Below are 20842 nucleotides of genomic sequence, written 5' to 3'. Positions count from 1 at the left end.
TCAATCATTTGTCTGGCTGTAGGCGTTTACATAACAAACCTGCATATAGTCCCTTGACGAAACCTAATACTACGACAGAGTGAGATTTAAAAGCACATAGCGGTGTAACCCCCAAGAGTTTTTATTTTTTTTCAGCAAGTACTGTACTACCCATCATTGTTTTTCAGATACTAGCTTATAGTTTACATCAATCAGCTATGGCACACATTATAGTTTTTATATATTAATCTTGTATTGAACCAATTTTTATTTGGTTCTTTTAAGTATTTTTTGTCAGAAAAACAAACCAACATTTTATTTGCAGATATTTCAAAATCACATTTCTAGCAATAAAAAAGATACTGAAAAAAAAAAAACACAATATTAAATCAACATACAAGACTTGAGTTCTAGCCTTACTTCTGAGGAATGCAGTGTCATTCTACACCACAAATCAGGAGAAACATTTACAGATTTACAAAGGAGTGAAGGTCATCACAGCGACTGCTCCCCTCAGTTCAATGCTGCTCATACAAAGTGTCCTGTTTCCTTACCAGCTTAGTGTTCTGAACCACGGAAGCTCATAGGAATGATAAACTCTGTAGCCGATAGTTATAATCTCCTGGAAACACTTGATTTGAATGGCTAGGACCTAAAACCAGGAAAGAGAATTCTTTATTCAACATATGGGAAAGGAATAATATCCTTGTTGTAATTAAGTAAAGATTTTTAATATTTCTGGACACTTGACACACATTTTTAGGATTGGGTGTACATAGTCACATACTGTGCTACTACATGGGTTATTCTTGAGACCTGACAAGCGGGGTCTAATACTAGTCTCTCAATGCTCTACAAACTATAATTGTAATTCCAACAGAACCCTGTAAATAAATACCCAAGTGTACCATTAGCATTAGCGGAAGAGGTCCCATGTAGATGATTAGAAAAAAGCCAGAAATCATTGTTAATGTCAAGATCCCACGAATCCACCAGTTCTTCCACCTGCAAAGGTAAAAGCACAGTGTTAAACATGTCCTTTCCAAAACCTTTTTAACTACAACCAAGGACCAGAATATTCTTCTATTTTTGTTACTGCACCAGGCTAGGGTGTCTTCATTCTTCTATGTTAACATTAACAGGGTTTGCTCTCAGACAAAAGACTAGGATACCTTTCTGGGAGAGACAGTAATCTTATGATTTTTTTTTGTCCTATTCCTTATATCCATCCATCATTGTATATCTGTTGATTTTATTGTAATTAAAGGCATTCTATGTATAATGTGCTTTACTGAGCAGCCCCGGGTTTCATCCCTTGTATAATGTGTACCCCTTGTGTGTTACCTTATCAAAACACCACACTATATAGTACTTTATAGAACCCTATATACATATGTTATTTGTGCAGCCAATATATAAAACTCACAGAAATTCTCCCAATATTTGTAAAAGTATGGACATTATAGTCATACAATGATGGTAATGTACTGTATGAGCCTCCTAATGAGATTCACGTTATATTGGATTTCCTCCCAATTGATGTACATTGCAAATAACAAACCTGTTGCAAAAGACATTCAAATTGAAATCAATGCATTGTAGCCATATTGCTACAGCTCTGGACTGGAAGCCCAACGGTGCTCAATTTAAAATGGAACTGGTAAGTATGAATGCTTCTGTATACACTTTGCAGAAAAAAGGCTGCTAAGCTGAAGAAAGGGTCTGAGAAGTGTTGCTCCTCTACTGTAATTGAATTTATTAGATATAGGACTAGTTTTCCGGACAACACTTGGCACACAGATTGCAAATACCAGAATCTGTTTAATGTCAACTTGGTCATTAACTACAACTAAAATGTCAATGGATACAAATACAGTGATGCTCTTTTGAGTATGTTGATCAAATCTAGAATTGTAGCTGAATATGAACTGCTCTGTCTTGCTCAATCCCAATGTTTTCCTGAGAACTGGGTACTGGTTCCAGTAGTTTAAAAATAAGAAGAGGACATTATTGGCTACAGTACCCCTTTTACTCATTTAGTGCACCTTGATAATCACTATTTTTATTTTGAAACCTAGCTTATTGTAATTGACAAATATAATTTTATAAAGGCTAATTCAAATGCTAAAATAAGGAAAAGGAAATTTGGTATATCTATATATTTTAACCTTTAACCAATTCAGCAAAACAAAAACTTTTTGAGTCAACATATTAACACATCAGAGTTAAAAACAAATTATGAATCAGGCAGCAAGAATTTCAAATAAAGCACATGATGACTATTTGCACAACTCAAAAGCATGTGAAAGAAGCCTGTTGTCTGCCAGTTAAAAGAAAAAAAAAAAAAGCTGTGTCATCTTAGAACCTTCCGTGAAGTAACTGCAGGGATATTATAGAAGGCTTTGTGGTTCACAAGAGTTTGCACCGACTTTAACTGTAATTCTATCCGGCAGGGCAGAGGAAAGGCATCCAGCATATCCTGCCCGCAAAGCTGAGAAGGATTATAGATGTACGAATAGTATCTGCTTCTTATTAGAGCTCCAAAACTGTATTCTCACTTTACTACTTGAAACAACATATTTGATGTTTTCCACTAGAACTGTATGTAGAAATATAACGTATTTTTTATCAGGACTGCATTAGTCATGTAAATCATGAATTTGATCAAATGTACGACATATCCACTTAAATATTGGTGCACTGTAAGGGACCATGAACAGGAAAGTCTTTCTTTTTGTGATGCCTTTGGACACACCAACCAACATAATCACTGTAATGCATGTCATATTAAAATAAAAACAAATTAAAAAGCCTGCAACATCTGATGACAGTATTACAGTGTAGCAACACGTATTAACAAACAGAGGAGTAGTAGCATGCAGACTTCAAGGTACCTTGAAGACATCCCGGCCAGGGCTTTGTTGAGACATTTGGGAGTGTTATCTACAGAGGGCTGTACTTCTGGAGTATCTGTGTCAGGTTTGGAGTCTCTGTCTCCTTCTCCTCCCACTCCAATCCTGTCATCTCCATCAGTATCCTGTGGAAATTGAATAGCAAAAGATATTTTGCTTACAAGAATTTCATTGAGCAAGAACAGATGGGCAATGCACCATAATCCTATTGAGCAAGTTGTAATGCAAATATGCCCAATCAGTCACCCAAATAGCAACCTAAAAAAAATTAATATATATATATATATATATATATATATATATATATATATATATATATATATATATATATATATATATGTATGTTGTATGTAGAATTTAAAATTGCCACAACTTAAAAGTATTTTCCAACTGACAGAGGAACAGCAAATACAGTTGCTTTGGTACAAGTACAAGCAATATGAAATCAACAGAATATACACCTTGCAGTTGGCATTTTCTATGCTCTGCTGTTGTCTGGAGCTCCCTGTAGTTTCTAACACAATCATTTTTGTTGGAGAGTAGCAAGGTTTTGGAATTGTTATACAGTGCAGTCACACAAGCAGTCATTAGCCATGGAGGCACTTGTGATTGTGAAATGCTAAAAATTCAAGTTTCACAATACAGTGCTTCCAGTGCTTCTAGTAGATCAAACAACACTCACATCACCTGATGATATTGGGCACTAAGGGGAAGTCAGGGTTCTCCCCAGGCCTTTTCAGCCAGGCCTGGCAAAGTGGCTGAAAAAACCTTATCCGCCCGTCTTGCAGATGCTACTGTGCCTTTAACAAAAATGACTCATTTAGCTTCTAGCAGACTAGATCAGTTGCCCAGTGCTGGATGAAAAAAAAATCTTCGAACCACATGACAGCTGTGTTACGTCTTGACGCAACATTTAACCAATCAGACAGTGGGTGCGGGTTTTCTGTGTTAAGCACTTCGAGAGGCTAAAACTTAAATGACTGCTAAAAAAATAACCAATTATTTTCAAAGCAAAAATGTAAACAAAGAATTTGGGTCGTCAAAATAAGCCAGCGATCTGTGCAATCCACTGCCTAATACTATATTTGCGGCAGCTACTTTATTAAAAAAAGATTCCGATTATTTTTGGGTATTATCATTGTCCATTTTTTGTCGTATTATTGTACCGTAAGGTGATATATAGTACATAATAGCTAGACATATGTGATATCGTAACAATATGTACCCAGGTGCTTGTGAGAGATATTGGGGGCTCATGTAGAGGCTGTACGCCTTTAAGAATGGGCGTGATGGGATATCAGCTGAACACTTGTCAGCTGACATACAAATGCTTAAGTGCAGAGGTACTGGATTATTACACTGTGGTTTCATGCAACAGTTATGATGGTGACCAAAAGTGTGTGAGTACTGTTGTGTTAAAAAAATTATTAAAATGAACAGTTGCATTCAAAAAATGTAGAACAGCGAAAAACCAAAATAAACATGCATTAACAAAATGCCCTGAAAACTTAACATAAAGAAAATAATTTAATTGTAGCAATAAGCTCAAGAAAGAAGCGAAAAAGGAAGTAAAAAGGTTGCCGTTTTTTGTTTTTTTTTGTGTGTGAACTCTAATAATCCTACGTTATCTTTCCCCAGTCAAATCGTAGAGTGCCTAAATTAGCACGGTAACTTACCATAATAAAAAACAGCAACAAAAAGAAAATGTAGAACATAAACAAGCACGACCTGATACAGTCAAAGACAAACAACACATTATTCAAATTCTTTGTCTTATTATGTATTTAAGGTAAGGCAAGTTTATTTTTCCGTTAAAACTGCTCCCGGCTATAATGTTCTGCCGACCGGCTATACAGAATTCCTGGGGAGAACCCTGGAAGTGATACACTTCCAATGGCACTGCCTCAACGCCAAGTTTTTATTTTTTCCAGCTGCCAAGCCAGTTGCTTCATTTCGTCCATCTGTGTATGGCACAGAGGGCTATAACCCTGATGTATCCTCCAAGATTAAAAAATCTAAACAAAATCCTAATCTTTACAATATAAACTATTAAGCAGTAGAGATTACATAACTCCAAGCACAAGCACATGCACTACTGTATAAACACAAAAAGCCTTACAACCAATAGAAGGAAATGTTTCAAAGTCACATATCTCTGCTCATTAAGCCAGCCTTGCATTCATGAATCCAAAACATCTTCAAAAGGTGCCTGGAAGCACTTCAATTTGCAGATTAGACAGCTGCAATCATTCCTCAGTGTGAAATATCTTCTCTCCACACTTCCTCAATTCAATAAAAAATGCCATGAAGGTATAGAAATGAAGGTTTGGGGAGACCAAGTCTGTAAATGCTGTATAGGACTGCTGAGATTTAAAGGACATGTTCCCTATGAAAATCTGTCAGAGTATAAATGGAACACCCTAAAGTGCTAAACGTGGCTAAAATGATGTTTTTTTTTTTTTTTACATTTGCATTGCTAAAAAGAGTATGGTAAATTATGACTGTAAATGTGATAAAAAGTATTTAACTTTCTTCAGTCTTTTACTATAACTATAATAGTCCCACATGGACATGCTCTTCTGTCACCTGAAGGCAACTTCCTCGCACCATGCAGTACACAGTCTCATTTTTTTTAGTAGCGCAATTATTGTAGGCACTCATGCCAACCGTTACTGAGAATAAACATTTCCTGGGTTACAAAACAGAAACAGCAACCTGAAGTTAAAGCCTCTTGAATATATTTGGTCTTTCTTTGCTACATTTTACTGGGTTTGTTTTGGCTCCACACAGAAATAATCACAGTGAGCTTTCTTTTCTGGCAGCACGCACATTTCGCATTAAAAATTAATCAAATGAGCTAACTCCTAAAGGGAATCAAATCAACCGTCTTCAACCATCTACTGCATAATTACATTTAAATCTGAATTTACAGTGTATTTAATACACTCGGTTGGCTGTACATATGGTAGACCTCAACAGCTTTACCGGTGGAATCTTGAAAAATACTGTACAGCTTCTAATTAATACTTTAGTGATCCAGAGTGTGTTTCAGCATGATTTGATTTACATTAGATTGTATTGAAAGCTTTTGAATTAAACAAAGACATACAGTATTGGAGGATTCTGGCTGCACAGCACTTGTCAAAGCTACAGCCATCCACATCAGATTTTTTACATATTTATCTGTGCATTTATTTAACACAAAAAATCAATCAATCAATACATAAATGACAAGCAATCACTTTAATAACTACTTAAGATAATCTTCCATTAATCTTGGTTAACCTTTGGAAGACTATCTACCTTTCAAAAAAGGAAAGGGGTGGTTTGCTGTCTTCTCATCATTAAGATGAATAATACTAATCTATATAAAAAGTGCACTGCAGAAGTACACTGTACAAAGTAAAGTATGTTTTTGCCAACACTGTCCACATTTCACCTGCATAGTATTTTTTTTTTTTTTTGGTTGCTCACATTACAATGTGTTGAAGACCTGTTTATCAGCTGTCACTTGTTCATATGCTTCATCTAGGCCCCCCTTCTCCAGCTGTTTGGTTCCTAATTACTGTAGAAAGTAGAATTTTATTTCATGAGACTATATATAAGTTTTCTTTGGCCTTTTAAAAAAAAAAATACAATTGTACATTTTGCAAAACAATTTGTGGTAGATGGTACTGTACGTATCAGCGGAAAGGGTATTTTTACTTAATCAGACACTTATGATTAGTCATAGTGATGGTTAAACTGTAGGAAATTTGCAATGCACAAGAGTTTAATCTACTATACAGTATGCTGTGCTCAAAAAGCTTGCTGACATTTAAGAATTTCCTTTTATGGAGCAGTCCGTAAAACCATGCTAAATAAGGCAACCTCCCACGCCCAGGAATTAAAACTTAGCAAGGAGTCAATTAATATTTTTTTCTAGTTTAATTCAGCAGTAATTGGGAGTATGTTTCTGAAGAATGGAATGAACCATATCTCAAACTGGGTTCAAACTCCTGGCATTACTTAAAACTAATGATCCACACTGCAGAAAACTACAACTGTACTTGCCAATATGTTTTCCTGATCTTTCAAGCAATAACCTCAAGTGTCTGGAAACACAGGGCTCTATTCACAAAACCTTGGAGAAGGGCTTTTTTTTTTTTTTAAAGGTTAAACAATGCTTTGAAACCTTCATTAAAGATTTCATGAACTACAAACTAGAATCATTTAATCAAAACAAACTTCAAAATACTAATCCTTCAAGTTTTGTTAATAGTGCCCATAAATACTAAATTCTTTTGCTTTGTAACATGCAAACTCCCTTTGTTTTAAGTAATTCAAACAGTGATGATATGCAAAACCACTCCAACAGCAACATGTATTTTCACCAGCTTGGCCAACAGCTTAAAAATGTTTTTCAGTTCTTTGTTGGTTTGACTTTTGCTCTTTTGCTAGGTAGAAACACTTCACGATTTTGGTAGGTCACAGACGGTATTGCTGTCCAGTCCTCAGGTAATGTACATTGGTTTGGTTGAGTTCAGGTAAGGGCTTTGGAACCACTCTCTCACTGGATTTGTACTGGGTGTCCAAGTCACATCTGAACCCTAACACGTGTTATTTTGGAAGTAACATGGTTACCAATATGTCAGTCCCAATAATCTGAGAGTGACCAATCTGTTCCTAACACTGTGATTTATCACTTCATAGGACACCTTACACCACAGAAGGCGCTGTTGGACATACGTCCCAGCAACAAAGGGTTTGGTGTGAAGCTGCTCGACCATAGCAACCAAGCTCATGACTGGATTTTCTTCCTGTATTCACACAGACAGATGCTTTCTGAAACACATTTGGACGTCCCCCCAGGCTACCATTCCAGTTCCAAGCCACAGTGAGTGTCCAATAGAAAGTCCATTCTGTCATCCTCCATTTTGTTACAGATTTTTTATTTATTTTGTTTTATTTTTAACTTGAGAAACAGAGGTATAATGCAAAGCAGACCAGCGACTGTATTCTATCTATCTCAATATTTGTTGAGGTAGTATGTTTTTATGTGTGCACACATCATTTTCTGTATTTCAAAAAGTACATACATACATACATAAATAAATAAATAGATAAAATCCCATATTTTATTTGGCCTTGATGCTTTTTCATAGTCCATGGAGCGCTTAAAATAGATGACAATGGACACAGGATTTGATAACATCAGCATTCTTAACCAGACAAAAAGAATGTTATTGAGGGGATCTGTAGGAATCTGCTCTCGTGAAACTGGCTGAATCTGCACTACACTATAGCTGAAAACTCCCAACCCACCCACCCCCTAGTGTTGTACAAGCATGGTTAATTTCAACAGTTTGTACATATTTACAGTAGTAGCACACTGTAATAACATTATCCACTTTATTCACTTTTTTCCTTTTTTATAATTTCACCCAACTGTATCCTGTAGCTTCCTCCTCTAAGCCCAGTGAAATCATTACACTGTTTAATATTTTTTTTATAAATTGGATAGTGACATATTTTTACACACATACATTCTACTTATACATCTGTCAGACTACAGAATCAAAGGTGAAGATTACACAGGTCATTTGAAAAGCTGGGGTATAAACCCAAAATCTCCTGGCTTTTTAGTAATTTGCTCCACCCATTTGACAACTCCTCAGTCACAATTATAGTATGGACTTAGTATTGCTGATAACGTACAGCACCACCTTCACACACCACTGATTATTTGCATGTGTTTTTGAAAGGGAGCTGAAAGGCTGACAGAACTCTGTTAAACTGATCCACAAATTCCTTCTTTCTGCTGACAATCCTAAAACCAGCATGAAAACAGAGTCTTAAAACAAAGAGACTCCATATCCTCTAGGTTTCCCTAGCCAGCGTACAGTAACGTGTTGCCGGAGATTATACTGCAGCAATGCTGCAGAACTGGATTTGAGAAATTAAATAATCTTAGTGGACCCCCCCAGCGGCAGCTCACTTTGGTCGCCTTGGTTTCACTGTAGCCGTCTTCCTGAATGTTAACCTACATTACAGTAGCAATGCATTATCAATTAAAACTACAACACTGAATTCACACAACAACTCTGTAGCTTACGAAAGCAAACCAAAACAACGTTCAAAAGGCAAAGGTCATCCAGGATGCCCAGCAGTATAAAAGTCCAAAGCAACTATGATAAATGATAAGACAAGAGAATAATAAGTAACCAAGGCTTTGACATCCATTTTCTTATAGAATATATTTATTTAGATATTTCTGTATTTATTTATTTAACTCCATCATGGAAACATTTTTTTCCCCCAGTATCTAATCACTTCCTGTACTGTAGCTCAGTCTTACCCCACTGGTCTAGCTGTAAACAGTGTGACCAACAGAGCATTAGAAGTAGTATTAAAACATAATAATCTTTATTTTTATTTAGTGCCTTTCATAGTAGACCACCATCTCAAAGCACTTTAAAGATATGAGACTAGGGTGTATGAACTATGCATCAGCTGCAACAACGTCTCACCAGAAAGATGGAGCACAAGGAGGTTAAGTGACTTGTTCAGGGTCACACAATGAGTCAGTGGTTGAGCTGGGTTTGAACTGGGGGCCTGCTGGTTACAAGCCTGTTTCTTTAACCACTGGAACACATAGCCTCCTTATACCTCTCATTTAAAGTGAAAAATAAGCAAACAACAAGATATTCAGCACAATGATATGGAGTCTAGTGATTACGTTTACAGTGCGAACAGTAGATTTGAAAACCTTGGGTAACAGTAAGAAGTTATTCTTAACAGTTCCTCAATTCAATTCACTTGGCTGGAGTGCCTGGAGTTTGTAAACAGATTTAGACTTTAGAAATATCAAACCATGTTTCACCAGTAAAGTATTTATTGTTTACTTATCCATATCCCTACCCCTCCTTCCCCTGAGGAACTGCTTCACAGGACTAGTTATACCAGCTTTTCCAGAAGCTACCCTTCCAGTTACTCAGTTAAAATGATGATACCGTAACTGTGGTTAATACTCAATTAACACTAACACTGCATACAAAAACAGTTGTGGCTATTTTTAAAAGCTGTTATGAGCATAGCAGTGTCATGACTAAAATGTAAGTGTTAGTGCACGTCAGATCCGGAATTACACTTAAGACCTGGAGCTGCCATGAAACCAACATGGTGATCAAGCTGATCTTAACTGACTTAATAAATACACCACAGTCATAAGGCATGCCCGGTATCTGTAACACAGGTAATAGTTTCTACTACTCATGTTTTCAAACAGACTTACTGGCCTATATGCAAAGTAAACAGTTAAAATAAAGTAAATTGTACAATAGTTTTCAAAAGGTAGCATTACAGTAAAACATACTTTAATGCAAATTATACATTTTTTTAAACATATTTTTCTGACAATGTAGCACGACCATATGTTGAATGCTGTTTAGTATAAAGAAGTCCTATAGGGTTGCTATTTTAGTCTGATTTTTCTTTTTTTTTTTTGAGGATATGAAAGTATATTTTATTTTATCACTTTTTATTTGTTTATTATTTATATTTTCCATTCTGATACGACTAAGGGAAATAAGGGACAATACATTTGATTTTGATCAACTTCTCCATTTAAACTGTACTGAGTGTATAATTTTGCCAGTACACGGCCAAGCTATGTAAGAGTCTATTTTATGTTTTGTAGGTATTACAGCAATTTACAGGTAGTGGACAAAAAAATGGGAACACCAATCTAAAGTCACTTAATAGAGCATTGGGCCACCACGTGTGGCCAGCACAGCCTGTATGCGCCGTGGCATTGAGTCTACCAGCCTCTGCAATTCTGCTGGAGGGATGCACCACCATTCTTCCACAAGAAAGTTAATCAACTCACACCTGGTTGACAGAGGTGGAAAACGCTGTCTCAGGCGTCGTTCCAGAATATCCCATAAATGCTTGATTGGGTTCAGATCTGGTGACTGAGAAGGCCATGGCATATGGATAACATCGGTGTCATGCTCCTCAAACCACTGGGCGACCACACGTGCTCTGTGGATGGGGGCATTGTCATCCTGGAAGACACCCCCCTGGCAGGAAAGAAATGCTGCAACATGGGGTGAAGTAGATCACTCAGCCCAATTAAGTAGAGATTAGCATTGACCTTGCCTTCTAATGGAATAAGTGCACCCAAACCATGCCAGGAAAATGCGCCCCAAAATATTATGGAAACACCAGAACCCTTCACTGTTGGAACCAAGCACTCAGGGATGTACAGTTCTTTAGGTTGGCGCCACACATGCACTCGTCCATTTGTCGAGAACATGGTGAAGGATGATTCATCTCAGCATGTCACATTTCTCCACTGCTTGGTAGTCCATTACCTGTGCTTGAACCACTGGACTTGCATACATACATTGCGCCCCAGGTTGAAATTTGCAGTCAATTGATCTGCAGTTGCTCACCTGTTTTGCCTTGCACTTCGAATTAATGCATGGATATCACAATCCTGGAGTATGTGCTTCCGCCCTCTTTGCTGATGATGTCTTTCCCTCTGAGTTTCTTGCTGACATCACCTTAGACACCGTTGCTCGTGAAACATCAGCAAGTTGAGCTGTCTTGGTCACTGAAGCTCCTGCCAAACGCGCCCCAACAATCACCCCTCTTTCAAAGTCACTGAGGTCTCCTCTTGCAGCCATGCTAGCCATAATTATAGGCAAACAGGCCTGTCCAGCATTGTTATACATGACCCTAAGTATGCTGGGATGTTATCTGCTTAATTAACGCATAAGCCACACCTGTGTGGAAGCCCTTGCTTTCAATATACTTGGTATCCCTCATTTACACAGGTGTTTCCATTTTTTTGTCCATTACCTGTACATGCAGCTGTGAAAAAGATTCTGGCATTGGGCATCCCGCAAATCAAATGGGCATCCACATGCATTCCAAGATACAATACAAAAACATGTTGTTCAACCACCACTGAAACACTACTTTGTTTTACTTGTCAAGTCATGAAAAGACAGAAGAATTGTGTTTGGCCTGTGATGTTATAGGCACAATACATGCTGAAGCAATGTTTTAGTTTGGAATTAGATGTTTTTGTTCACTGTGGGTAGTCCACACTGGGATTCAACATCTTGCTGGTGAAGAGCAGATTTCAGAGCAGGTGGACAAACAGTCAGGTCAGGTATCAGCTGCTGAATAAAAGACTCACTAATCCCAAGCAACAGGGAGCCACAATTTCACATTGCAGCAGTCATCAAGAAGGGAATTTTGTGCCTGTCCAGCATGAAACAGCAACACATTTAGATTACAATCAAGCAGGCTGCACTATAGCTACAAAATGTACTTTATCTGTAGTGTACAGTCCATTTACATCCTTTGCAGAGGTGGAGAAGTCCCTAATTGGATATTTCTACTAGTGCAGCACACATAAACTGAACAAGCACACTGCAAGCAAAAGCTATTTAGTTGGATTTTGAAATTAATACCATAAGCTGCCATGGTTAAGTGTTTGGCCTGTGATGTTATAGGCACAATACATGCTGAAGCAATGTTTTAGTTTGGAATTAGATGTTTTTGTTCACTGTGGGTAGTCCACACTGGGATTCAACATCTTGCTGGTGAAGAGCAGATTTCAGAGCAGGTGGACAAACAGTCAGGTCAGGTATCAGCTGCTGAATAAAAGTCTCACTAATCCCAAGCAACAGGGAGCCACAATTTCACATTGCAGCAGTCATCAAGAAGGGAATTTTGTGCCTGTCCAGCATGAAACAGCAACACATTTAGATTACAATCAAGCAGGCTGCACTATAGCTACAAAATGTACTTTATCTGTAGTGTACAGTCCATTTACATCCTTTGCAGAGGTGGAGAAGTCCCTAATTGGATATTTCTACTAGTGCAGCACACATAAACTGAACAAGCACACTGCAAGCAAAAGCTATTTAGTTGGATTTTGAAATTAATACCATAAGCTGCCATGGTTAAATGAGAAAGCCACTGTGAAACAGATAAGACACAGGCATCTGCCATCTTAGTCAAGGTGGTGTGTGGTGACATTTTGTAATGGACAGTGTTCCATATCGTTTAAGGAAAAAAAAAAAAAAACGGGTTACACATTCTTTCAGAAATGTGTTGCTTTACAAAATTAACAAAAATCACCAAATGGTGAAACTTGCTTGTATTTGTAGATTTCTAATGCATATTAAGCTTCCCCAGAGGCCAGAGCAGGAGAGGGGGTTTGGGGTTTGGTTTCTAGAGTTAAAGGAAGGCAGCAGAACAATTAACTTACTGTAACACCACTAATTTTTTTTTAATGATAAAAACAACAACAACAATTTCTGTTGTGCTTTTCATCACAAGGACACCAAAGCACTTCACACACACACACAAAGAAAATGAACAATAAAATGTTATAAAATTTGAATTTAAAAAAGGACAAAAAGAAAATGCAGTTTTTATTGTAAAATAGGAAAACTAAGACAGAAAAGCAAAAAAAAAAAAGTTTTCAATCTTTACTTAAAAACAGTAAGAATCCCAGCTACCCTAACAGCAGGCGGCAGAGAATTCCACAACTTAAGAGCTTTACAAGAAAAGGCCCTTCTTCCTGTATTATTTCTATTCACCCTAGGAATAACCAGCAGCCCCACATCCTGTGATCTAAGAGTGAGGTTTGGAGTATACAGGGTCAGTGATTCCTGTAAGTAACTGGGTGCTAATCCATTCAGGGTCTTATATGTTAAAAGCAACATCTTAAAATCAATTCTAAACTGCACAGGGAGCCACTGCAAAGAGGCCACAACAGTAGTAGTATGTTCACTTTTTCCAGTCTTAGTCAGAATTCTAGCTGCATGCAGTGTTCTGAATGAGCTGTAAGAGAGACAAGACATGTTTGGGATACCAAAGAAAAGTGCATTACAATAAATCAATTCTAGATTAAACAAAGGCACACATTAGTCTTTCAGTATCAGATACAGAAATAATAGGTCTAAGTTTAGCTATATTTCTCAAATGATAAAAGTAACTTTTTTGAACGATAGATCAGGGTCAAAGATGACCCCCACATTTCTCAATTCTAGTACCATCAGCGCAACAATGGAAGTTCATTACATGTCTGCGGATAATGACACCTAAAGTTAACATATATAACAAAAATAATAAAGGGCCTAAAAGTCCTGTGGATCACCGCAGACAACTTCAGACAATTCTGATTTCACCTCCTCAACAAAGACAACCCGAAACCTATCAGAAAGACTGAACCAAGATAGGACACCACCTGACAATCCCACTGAGCTTCCAAGACGATTCAGTAAAATGGTCCACAGTATCAAAAGGTCTAGGAGGATTCAAACTGAGGGATGGCAGTCAGCGCTTATCAATAGATCATTTGCTACTCTAACTGGGGCTGTCTCATGCTATGTGCAGCACGAAATCCAGATGGAAATTTTTCATATGCACTATTAAGAACTACAAATGTATGTACTTGATTGGCAACAACTCTCTAGAAGTAAAAATGGCAGATTGATGATTAGGCTACAATTATTTCCACTAAGATTAAGAGCACATGTAGCGGGTCTCATATGCAGGACTAGCTCTCTCAGTTCTTCTAAGGTAATCAAGAAAAAAGCTTCCAGAAGCCTTAACAGGTCTAACTGGTACAATTATGAAGGAATTCTCTAAAGAGAAAATAATAATATACTAAAATCACTGATTAGAGTGATTTTATTAAAAAAACGACATAACATTAGATAAATCCAGGCATAGATTGATCAATCAAGTGAATGTGATTGAGCAGAGGTAATAGGGATATGAAGATTACTATAACATGCACCACTGTGATTACTAAATGCCAACGAGTAGCGAGAGTGGTAAGATACTTTAACTTCTATTTTGCACACCTGTTTAGATTCGCTCCCCTCCCTGAGTCCTAGCTTAAATCATTTGCTTAAATTAAGACTTTTTCAATATTTGCAGCTAGTTTACTTTCCCCTGACCTATTTAGGTGCAATCCATCTTTCTTTTAGTATCTAGCTCTTTCCCAAAAGCAGTCTCATACCCCTTTCACACAGATGAGTTAGGACGGCTAAGAACCAGCACTGATGTAACATTTTATCTATCTATCTATCTATCTATCTATCTATCTATCTATCTATCTATCTATATGTATATATATATATATCTATAACTATATATCTATATATCTATCTATCTATCTATCTATCTATATATATATATATATATATATCTATATCTATATCTATATTATATATATATATATATATATATATCATTTCTGACCAGCTGAGGTGGCGACACCCTGTCATTGAGTGGGGCGGAGATACTGCTTTCCAAAGTCAACAATAGGAAAGTGTCAGCTAAGACTGAAACCATTTCCATTGCTGTAAGAATTTGCTTTACTTTTTATTTATTTTAATAATTTAATTGTAAAGATACATATTCAGTACCGACACAAACAGTAGAAACAACAAATAATTTACAGCAGGGGTGTCAAACTCATTTCCTGGAGGGCCACAGTGTCTTCTGGCTTTTATTCCACCTGAGCTCTCAATTACTTAATTGGTCTAATTACTTATTAACTCGTCATCTTTAACACTTCTCTTCAGGCCTCCGAATGTTTCACAGGTAGTGTACCTTGAATCAAGTGCATTTTTAAAACCATCAACTGTAAAACACCTTGAAAAATAGAACTATGTCAAATTGAACAAATACTTAGATCAATTATTTTAATTGAGAGCGCAAATTGGAATGAACACCAGAAAACCCTGCGGACCCTGAGAACTGGAGTTTGACACCACTGTTTTAAAGAAATCTGGGGTTGGGTTTGTATTTTCCATTTTTCTTCACTCAGACCCCTCCCTTACTTACCAAAATACTGTGGTATCTCTCAATTGATAACCATTCCCTATTTAAAAATATGCAAGGTATTAAAGAGCAATCCATCTCACACGTAAACTAGTACCGCCAAACACTCTTTTTTCTTTATTGGTAAGCAGTAAAACTGGGGAGGGAAGCTTTTTGCTGGATAATTTCATTCAGACTACTTGCTCACTAAGGGCCTGATTTTCAAATGGGGTACAATAAGTACGAGGTCGCAAAATTATTTTTAATACTGGACTATAATTAAATCAATTTATTTATAATTTTAAGGGTTCAACAGGTGGGTACATGACATATTTTATATCAACCCTTTGAAAGCTATATGTTTAGTGACCCAAATCAAGTTTTAAAAATCACTTTGCGACCTAGTTCTTATTTTGCCCCTTTTGAAAATCAGGCCCTAAATATCTTGGTATTCCTGAATAGAAAATCGTCTCTTTAAAAATATGCAAAATATTTTAATGATGCAGTTTGTTCCACAAGTACTGTGCTACCCTAAATATGATCCACTTACTATCGATGCAGAGTGACAACATTGCATGAAAATCCTTTTTTGGGGTCAAATACAGTACAGATTATCTGGCAAAAAAATCTCCATCTCCAGTTGTACTGCATTGATAGAAAATGGAGAACATTTTGTGGTACAATTCTGCATGTTATATGTGTCAAATGGCTGCCATGAACAATGCAATGTATAATTTTAGTAAGCACCTTGGCTAACTGAAATCAATTAAAAATAATATTATATACCCTTCAGTTGACAATGAGCTACACATTCCATCTCAATCCAAACAAACATCGCATTGAAGAACACCTAATGCATCTTCTTTCTCAGTTGAGTACTCAAGAAATTATTTTTATTAAAATGTTTATGGACAAAACAGAAATACATTAATAAGAACGTGTAAAATATGATTTGCATTTAACTTTAAATTGGTATAACATACTTGCTTTTCAGTAATTAGTACTAACATTACTGTTGTTTACATCAATCCAAACAGCCTAATTGAGGACTCCAGCAGCAAAATACTAATAGCACATTACAGTTACTGCATTACTGCAGTGTTGTAAACGAGGTTAAAAACGTTGGTTGTCCATCTTGCTGTAACTGAATCCCTGACTTCTGTAAGACTGAATCATTGTGAACGCACTGATGGTTCTAACAGTAAATATATAGACTATAAACAATAAAACACTGGCAAACTTCGACCTTTCACAAAGGTTAAAGTGTAATATTTATTGTCTTTCGATAGTTAAATTAATTGCTATAGGTCAGGGCTTTGCACGCTCATTGACTGTAGCTATAGTTACACTAGTATAAATGACTAACTCAGTCCCATTGCGAAGGGGGGTGCGGTTAGTGTCTTGTATACCTTTGCAGTGGAAAAGTTATTCACAATGAAAACCATCACAACACAAACACAAGTCTTCACGTGAGCAGGCAGGGTATAAGAAACTATATATGTTGTTCATAGTGCGTTATTTCTGTGAAGACACCCAACTGCTTGTGTTTTTATTTATTTACTTTTTAAACGATCTTTCAACACTCCTTTGTTGACCGGGCGTGTATTAACAGCACTCCCACTTGGCTGTTCACGACAGGTTAAACGTTACTTCAAATCTCTGTCATAACAGGTACTTTTCCACAACCGATATGCATTACTGTAACTTAATGTATCGACACTCAAATATATACAGACTACTAGGCTATAATACATCAATAATAAGTGCCCTTGCGTATATGATAACGGTCGTTCGCAGTTCTGACTTGTGTGAAAAAAGAGAAATCCGTAACACAACTAGCCAGGTGGGGGTGGGGACTATTCAGTTTTTCTCCAGATAGTCGGTTTATTAAATAACAAAAGTCGCGAAGATTTCGCAGTTTAACAAACTGTAAACGTTAACGTGTTTGACAACAAGGTTTCTTAACAAGTCATCATGGAAATTCTACTCTTAGCAACACATTGCTAGTAGTACTGGTCTTTAAATGTTGTACTTTTCGTAGTTTAACTTATTAATTATAACACGATTGTGAATTACATGTTGATGGTGGACTTAGATACAGATTTTAAATGTTATGATTTGAAGAATCATTTTAACGTTTCAACTATTAACTGTTACCAATAGTAAAGCAAACCATAGCGACTGTAAATAATGTAAGCAGTGCGTCGCCTTTTCTAATCGAAATATGTCACTAGCATGTTATAAACGTAGTGGTGTTTACTAAAGTCCCATGCTTAGTTTGCTGTGATGACGAACTAGAATTGTATTATCTAAATTCGTGGGTCGCGCTGTATATTGTCAACTGTAATTACAAAGTGATTATTAACTTGCATATTTTCAGTGTCCTACCTTGTCACTGATGTTTTCTGCATCACGGTCTCCGCCTCCTCTCTTTCTCAGCTCTGTCATTTCTTCTGTCAGTTCACGAAGACAGTATAAAACACTGTAAATATCTACAGAAAAGCACCTTGTTACTCCTGCGCTATCTAGAAAACAATTAACTCACGAAATGTCAGTGTTTTAACATCACCTTCCCAGGTAAATTACACCCTGACACGACAGTTCTGTACTGACAGTAATTGTTAAGCCCCACTTCCCTGTCAGTCTGCCTGCGTTTGTTTATAACTCTGCAGCAGCAGTGTCACCAAGCTCTTGCAGCAGACCTAAGTCTAATCCTCGTTCTCTCCTCTCTCACTCTCTTTCTGACGCAAGTTAACCTACAAACGCCACACTCTGAATCTACAGGAAACCCAAAGCGTTTGCACTGCGGCAAAGACCGCTCTCAGTCGGCGCCACAGCGACGCGTAAGTGTGGAGGGCAGTACTGACTACATTTTCTCTATTCAACAGCTTTATGTGCGATATTTCAGTGATTCTTTTTCCCTTACGGTTCTGACTATTCTGAAGTAATGTTGTACTGTATTTCTACACACAGTCTGATGCAAGTTATATTTTGTGTTTGTTGTGTGTTCGCCGAACATTTAGGAAGACATAATGTGTACGGTATGTTTCCACGATTTGTATGCATTGGAATTTTCAATCAATGCATTTCTTATGGCGCTGGCTTCAGTGCTGCAATGTTCTAATCAGACAGTGTTCATTTTCATCTACATTTGAGACATTCTTTGTTGTTCTCAGATGACTGTAAATATATTCCTTGGAGAGATGGCAGCCTGACCCTTAGTACAGTGTTCCTATGTTGATTGCTAATGCTAGATAATCTGCTTATTACTGTGGTAAAGTGAGCTAGCGCTGTCACTTTATGTTTAAGTGATTGGGCTAATAACGCCATTATAAATTACTAAAATGATTAGACTAGTTTGTAGTTTAGCTTTTAAATTAGACCACCTATTCGATAAGATTTGCAGCACCTAACAGTGCTGATAATAGTGTGACTGTAAAATGAGTACAATGTATTGTTATTGTAAGACTTCTTAGTTTTAACTGTTAATTATAGTAAATGAAAGTACTGCATATATATTAGAAATACATGCGTATACAAAGCATTCTCGACAGAAAACTGAAATAAATGACATTTCATATGTGTTGTTTTTTAGATTTTTCTTCTAGTGTCACATTACAGTACCGTCTAACTAATCAAAGTTCCTTAATTTCTTTTTTCAAAGGTTCATTCTAGCAAGAGCAGTTTATATTTCAATACTCTTCCCCCTAGTCATTGAAATTCAGTTTCTAACATGGCACAACTCAGTAACTAAAAGGAACACATTCTCTTTAAGGGCAAGTAGTTTTTTAACCATTACAATTGTTTTTAGTAGTTCGAAGCATTTTGAGCGGATCTGTGCCTGTAGAATCCTAGTTACCAGGTCTGTGTAAGAACTTCCTGATTTCAAAGAAATCATGTGATGCTGGCCTAACCTGCTTCATAGACACCATCAATAGAGTTTAGACATGTTATGTTTCCATTCCTCAATGATTAATCTGCAGTATTCTTTACAGTGGTCCTTCGCTTTGCCTTATAAAACCTCACTAATTTGTGCCAGCTTGGATACAGAAGCACCTACCAACTGAGGAACTACTTTCAGCCCTCTAACATTAGATAAGCTGCCTTGTCCACTGTGACTGAAACTGGTGATGTAGCATATATTACAGAACGTATGTAAAATGCTTCAGTGTGCATAACATTATAATCAGAAATGTCATCCAATTTAGGAATCACATTGTTTTTCCAATCCAATCCAAAAATTCTAGGTGATGCTAAACTTTTGGCCATAGCTGTAGTTGCACACAACAAAGAATAGAGTAGCAACTGGCTGTGGCTGAGATTCTGGCTGGGGATCTCAAGCACAATAGAAAGAAAGCAACGCTGATGTACGGGTAACTAAGCTGGGCCAAGTTGCATGGGGGACAGAGGGGGGTGATGCTGGGATGCCAGAATCACCATCAAGCCCTCTTGAGGTGTCGTGGGTTAGTCGACGAAACACAGAGGATGGAAGGTACCCACGTGAAGACCCCAGAGATGTACCCTACTTAGCTCAATCCAGACGGTTGTCATGCTGATGCGCTGGGGAGACCGCACTGTGGTTAATCCCCGGAGCCAGCATTGCACTTCAGCCATCAAAACAAGGCAGAAGGATATCATCAGATGGAGCGCAAATGGATGGAGATGCAGATGGATCACATTAGTTTACTGTAAAGCTACATCTTAGTTGATGCTTATCTTGGCGAGAGCCGAGTTCAAATCAGCATGAAGATTTAATATCTACTTTCATGTAATGGAAATCATAATGGGATTCAAAGCAAGCCAATGCAGTATAGCAATTATTTGGCCACTGCTGGTCTGAATCTGCCTTTTTAAAGGAAGTTAGCTAGCTATTGAGCAACATTCAAATCACTGCACAAATCATACCGATACAATAGTTACAATCAAAATAGGAGATCCCAGGGTTTGGTTTCTAGCTAGTTAGTTCATGTAGGAGATCCCAGGGTTTGGTTTCTAGCTGGTTAGTTCATGTAGAAAAATAAAAAAACAAAAATGTAATATTACAGATCTATACACATTATTCTGTAAGAAATGTCCTGCTTCTCAGGTGTGTGAGTCACTATCATTGTATTTAC

The 20842-nt window shown here is 37.1% G+C and overlaps 1 protein-coding gene across 1 annotated transcript in view; it reads right to left on the bottom strand.

Annotated features, from left to right (window-relative positions):
• Positions 1 to 19058, bottom strand: part of LOC121317481 (phosphatidate cytidylyltransferase 1-like) — a 40307-nt gene extending 21249 nt beyond the window's left edge. Inside the window, exons 1-4 of the mRNA XM_041253471.1 lie at positions 18117 to 19058; positions 2874 to 3016; positions 888 to 984; positions 534 to 631 (exon numbers count right to left, since the gene is read on the bottom strand). Of these exons, the coding sequence (XP_041109405.1) occupies positions 534 to 631; positions 888 to 984; positions 2874 to 3016; positions 18117 to 18176 (398 nt within the window). The 5' untranslated portion in view covers positions 18177 to 19058. The remainder of the gene's footprint in view (positions 1 to 533; positions 632 to 887; positions 985 to 2873; positions 3017 to 18116) is intronic.
• Between the last annotated feature and the right edge of the window lie 1784 nt (positions 19059 to 20842).

Source organism: Polyodon spathula, chromosome 1 (genome assembly GCF_017654505.1).
Source record: "Polyodon spathula isolate WHYD16114869_AA chromosome 1, ASM1765450v1, whole genome shotgun sequence".
In the NCBI taxonomy this organism is placed as follows: domain Eukaryota; kingdom Metazoa; phylum Chordata; class Actinopteri; order Acipenseriformes; family Polyodontidae; genus Polyodon; species Polyodon spathula.
Note: the sequence above shows the minus strand (reverse complement) of the source record. Positions and strands in the feature narration are given on the sequence as shown.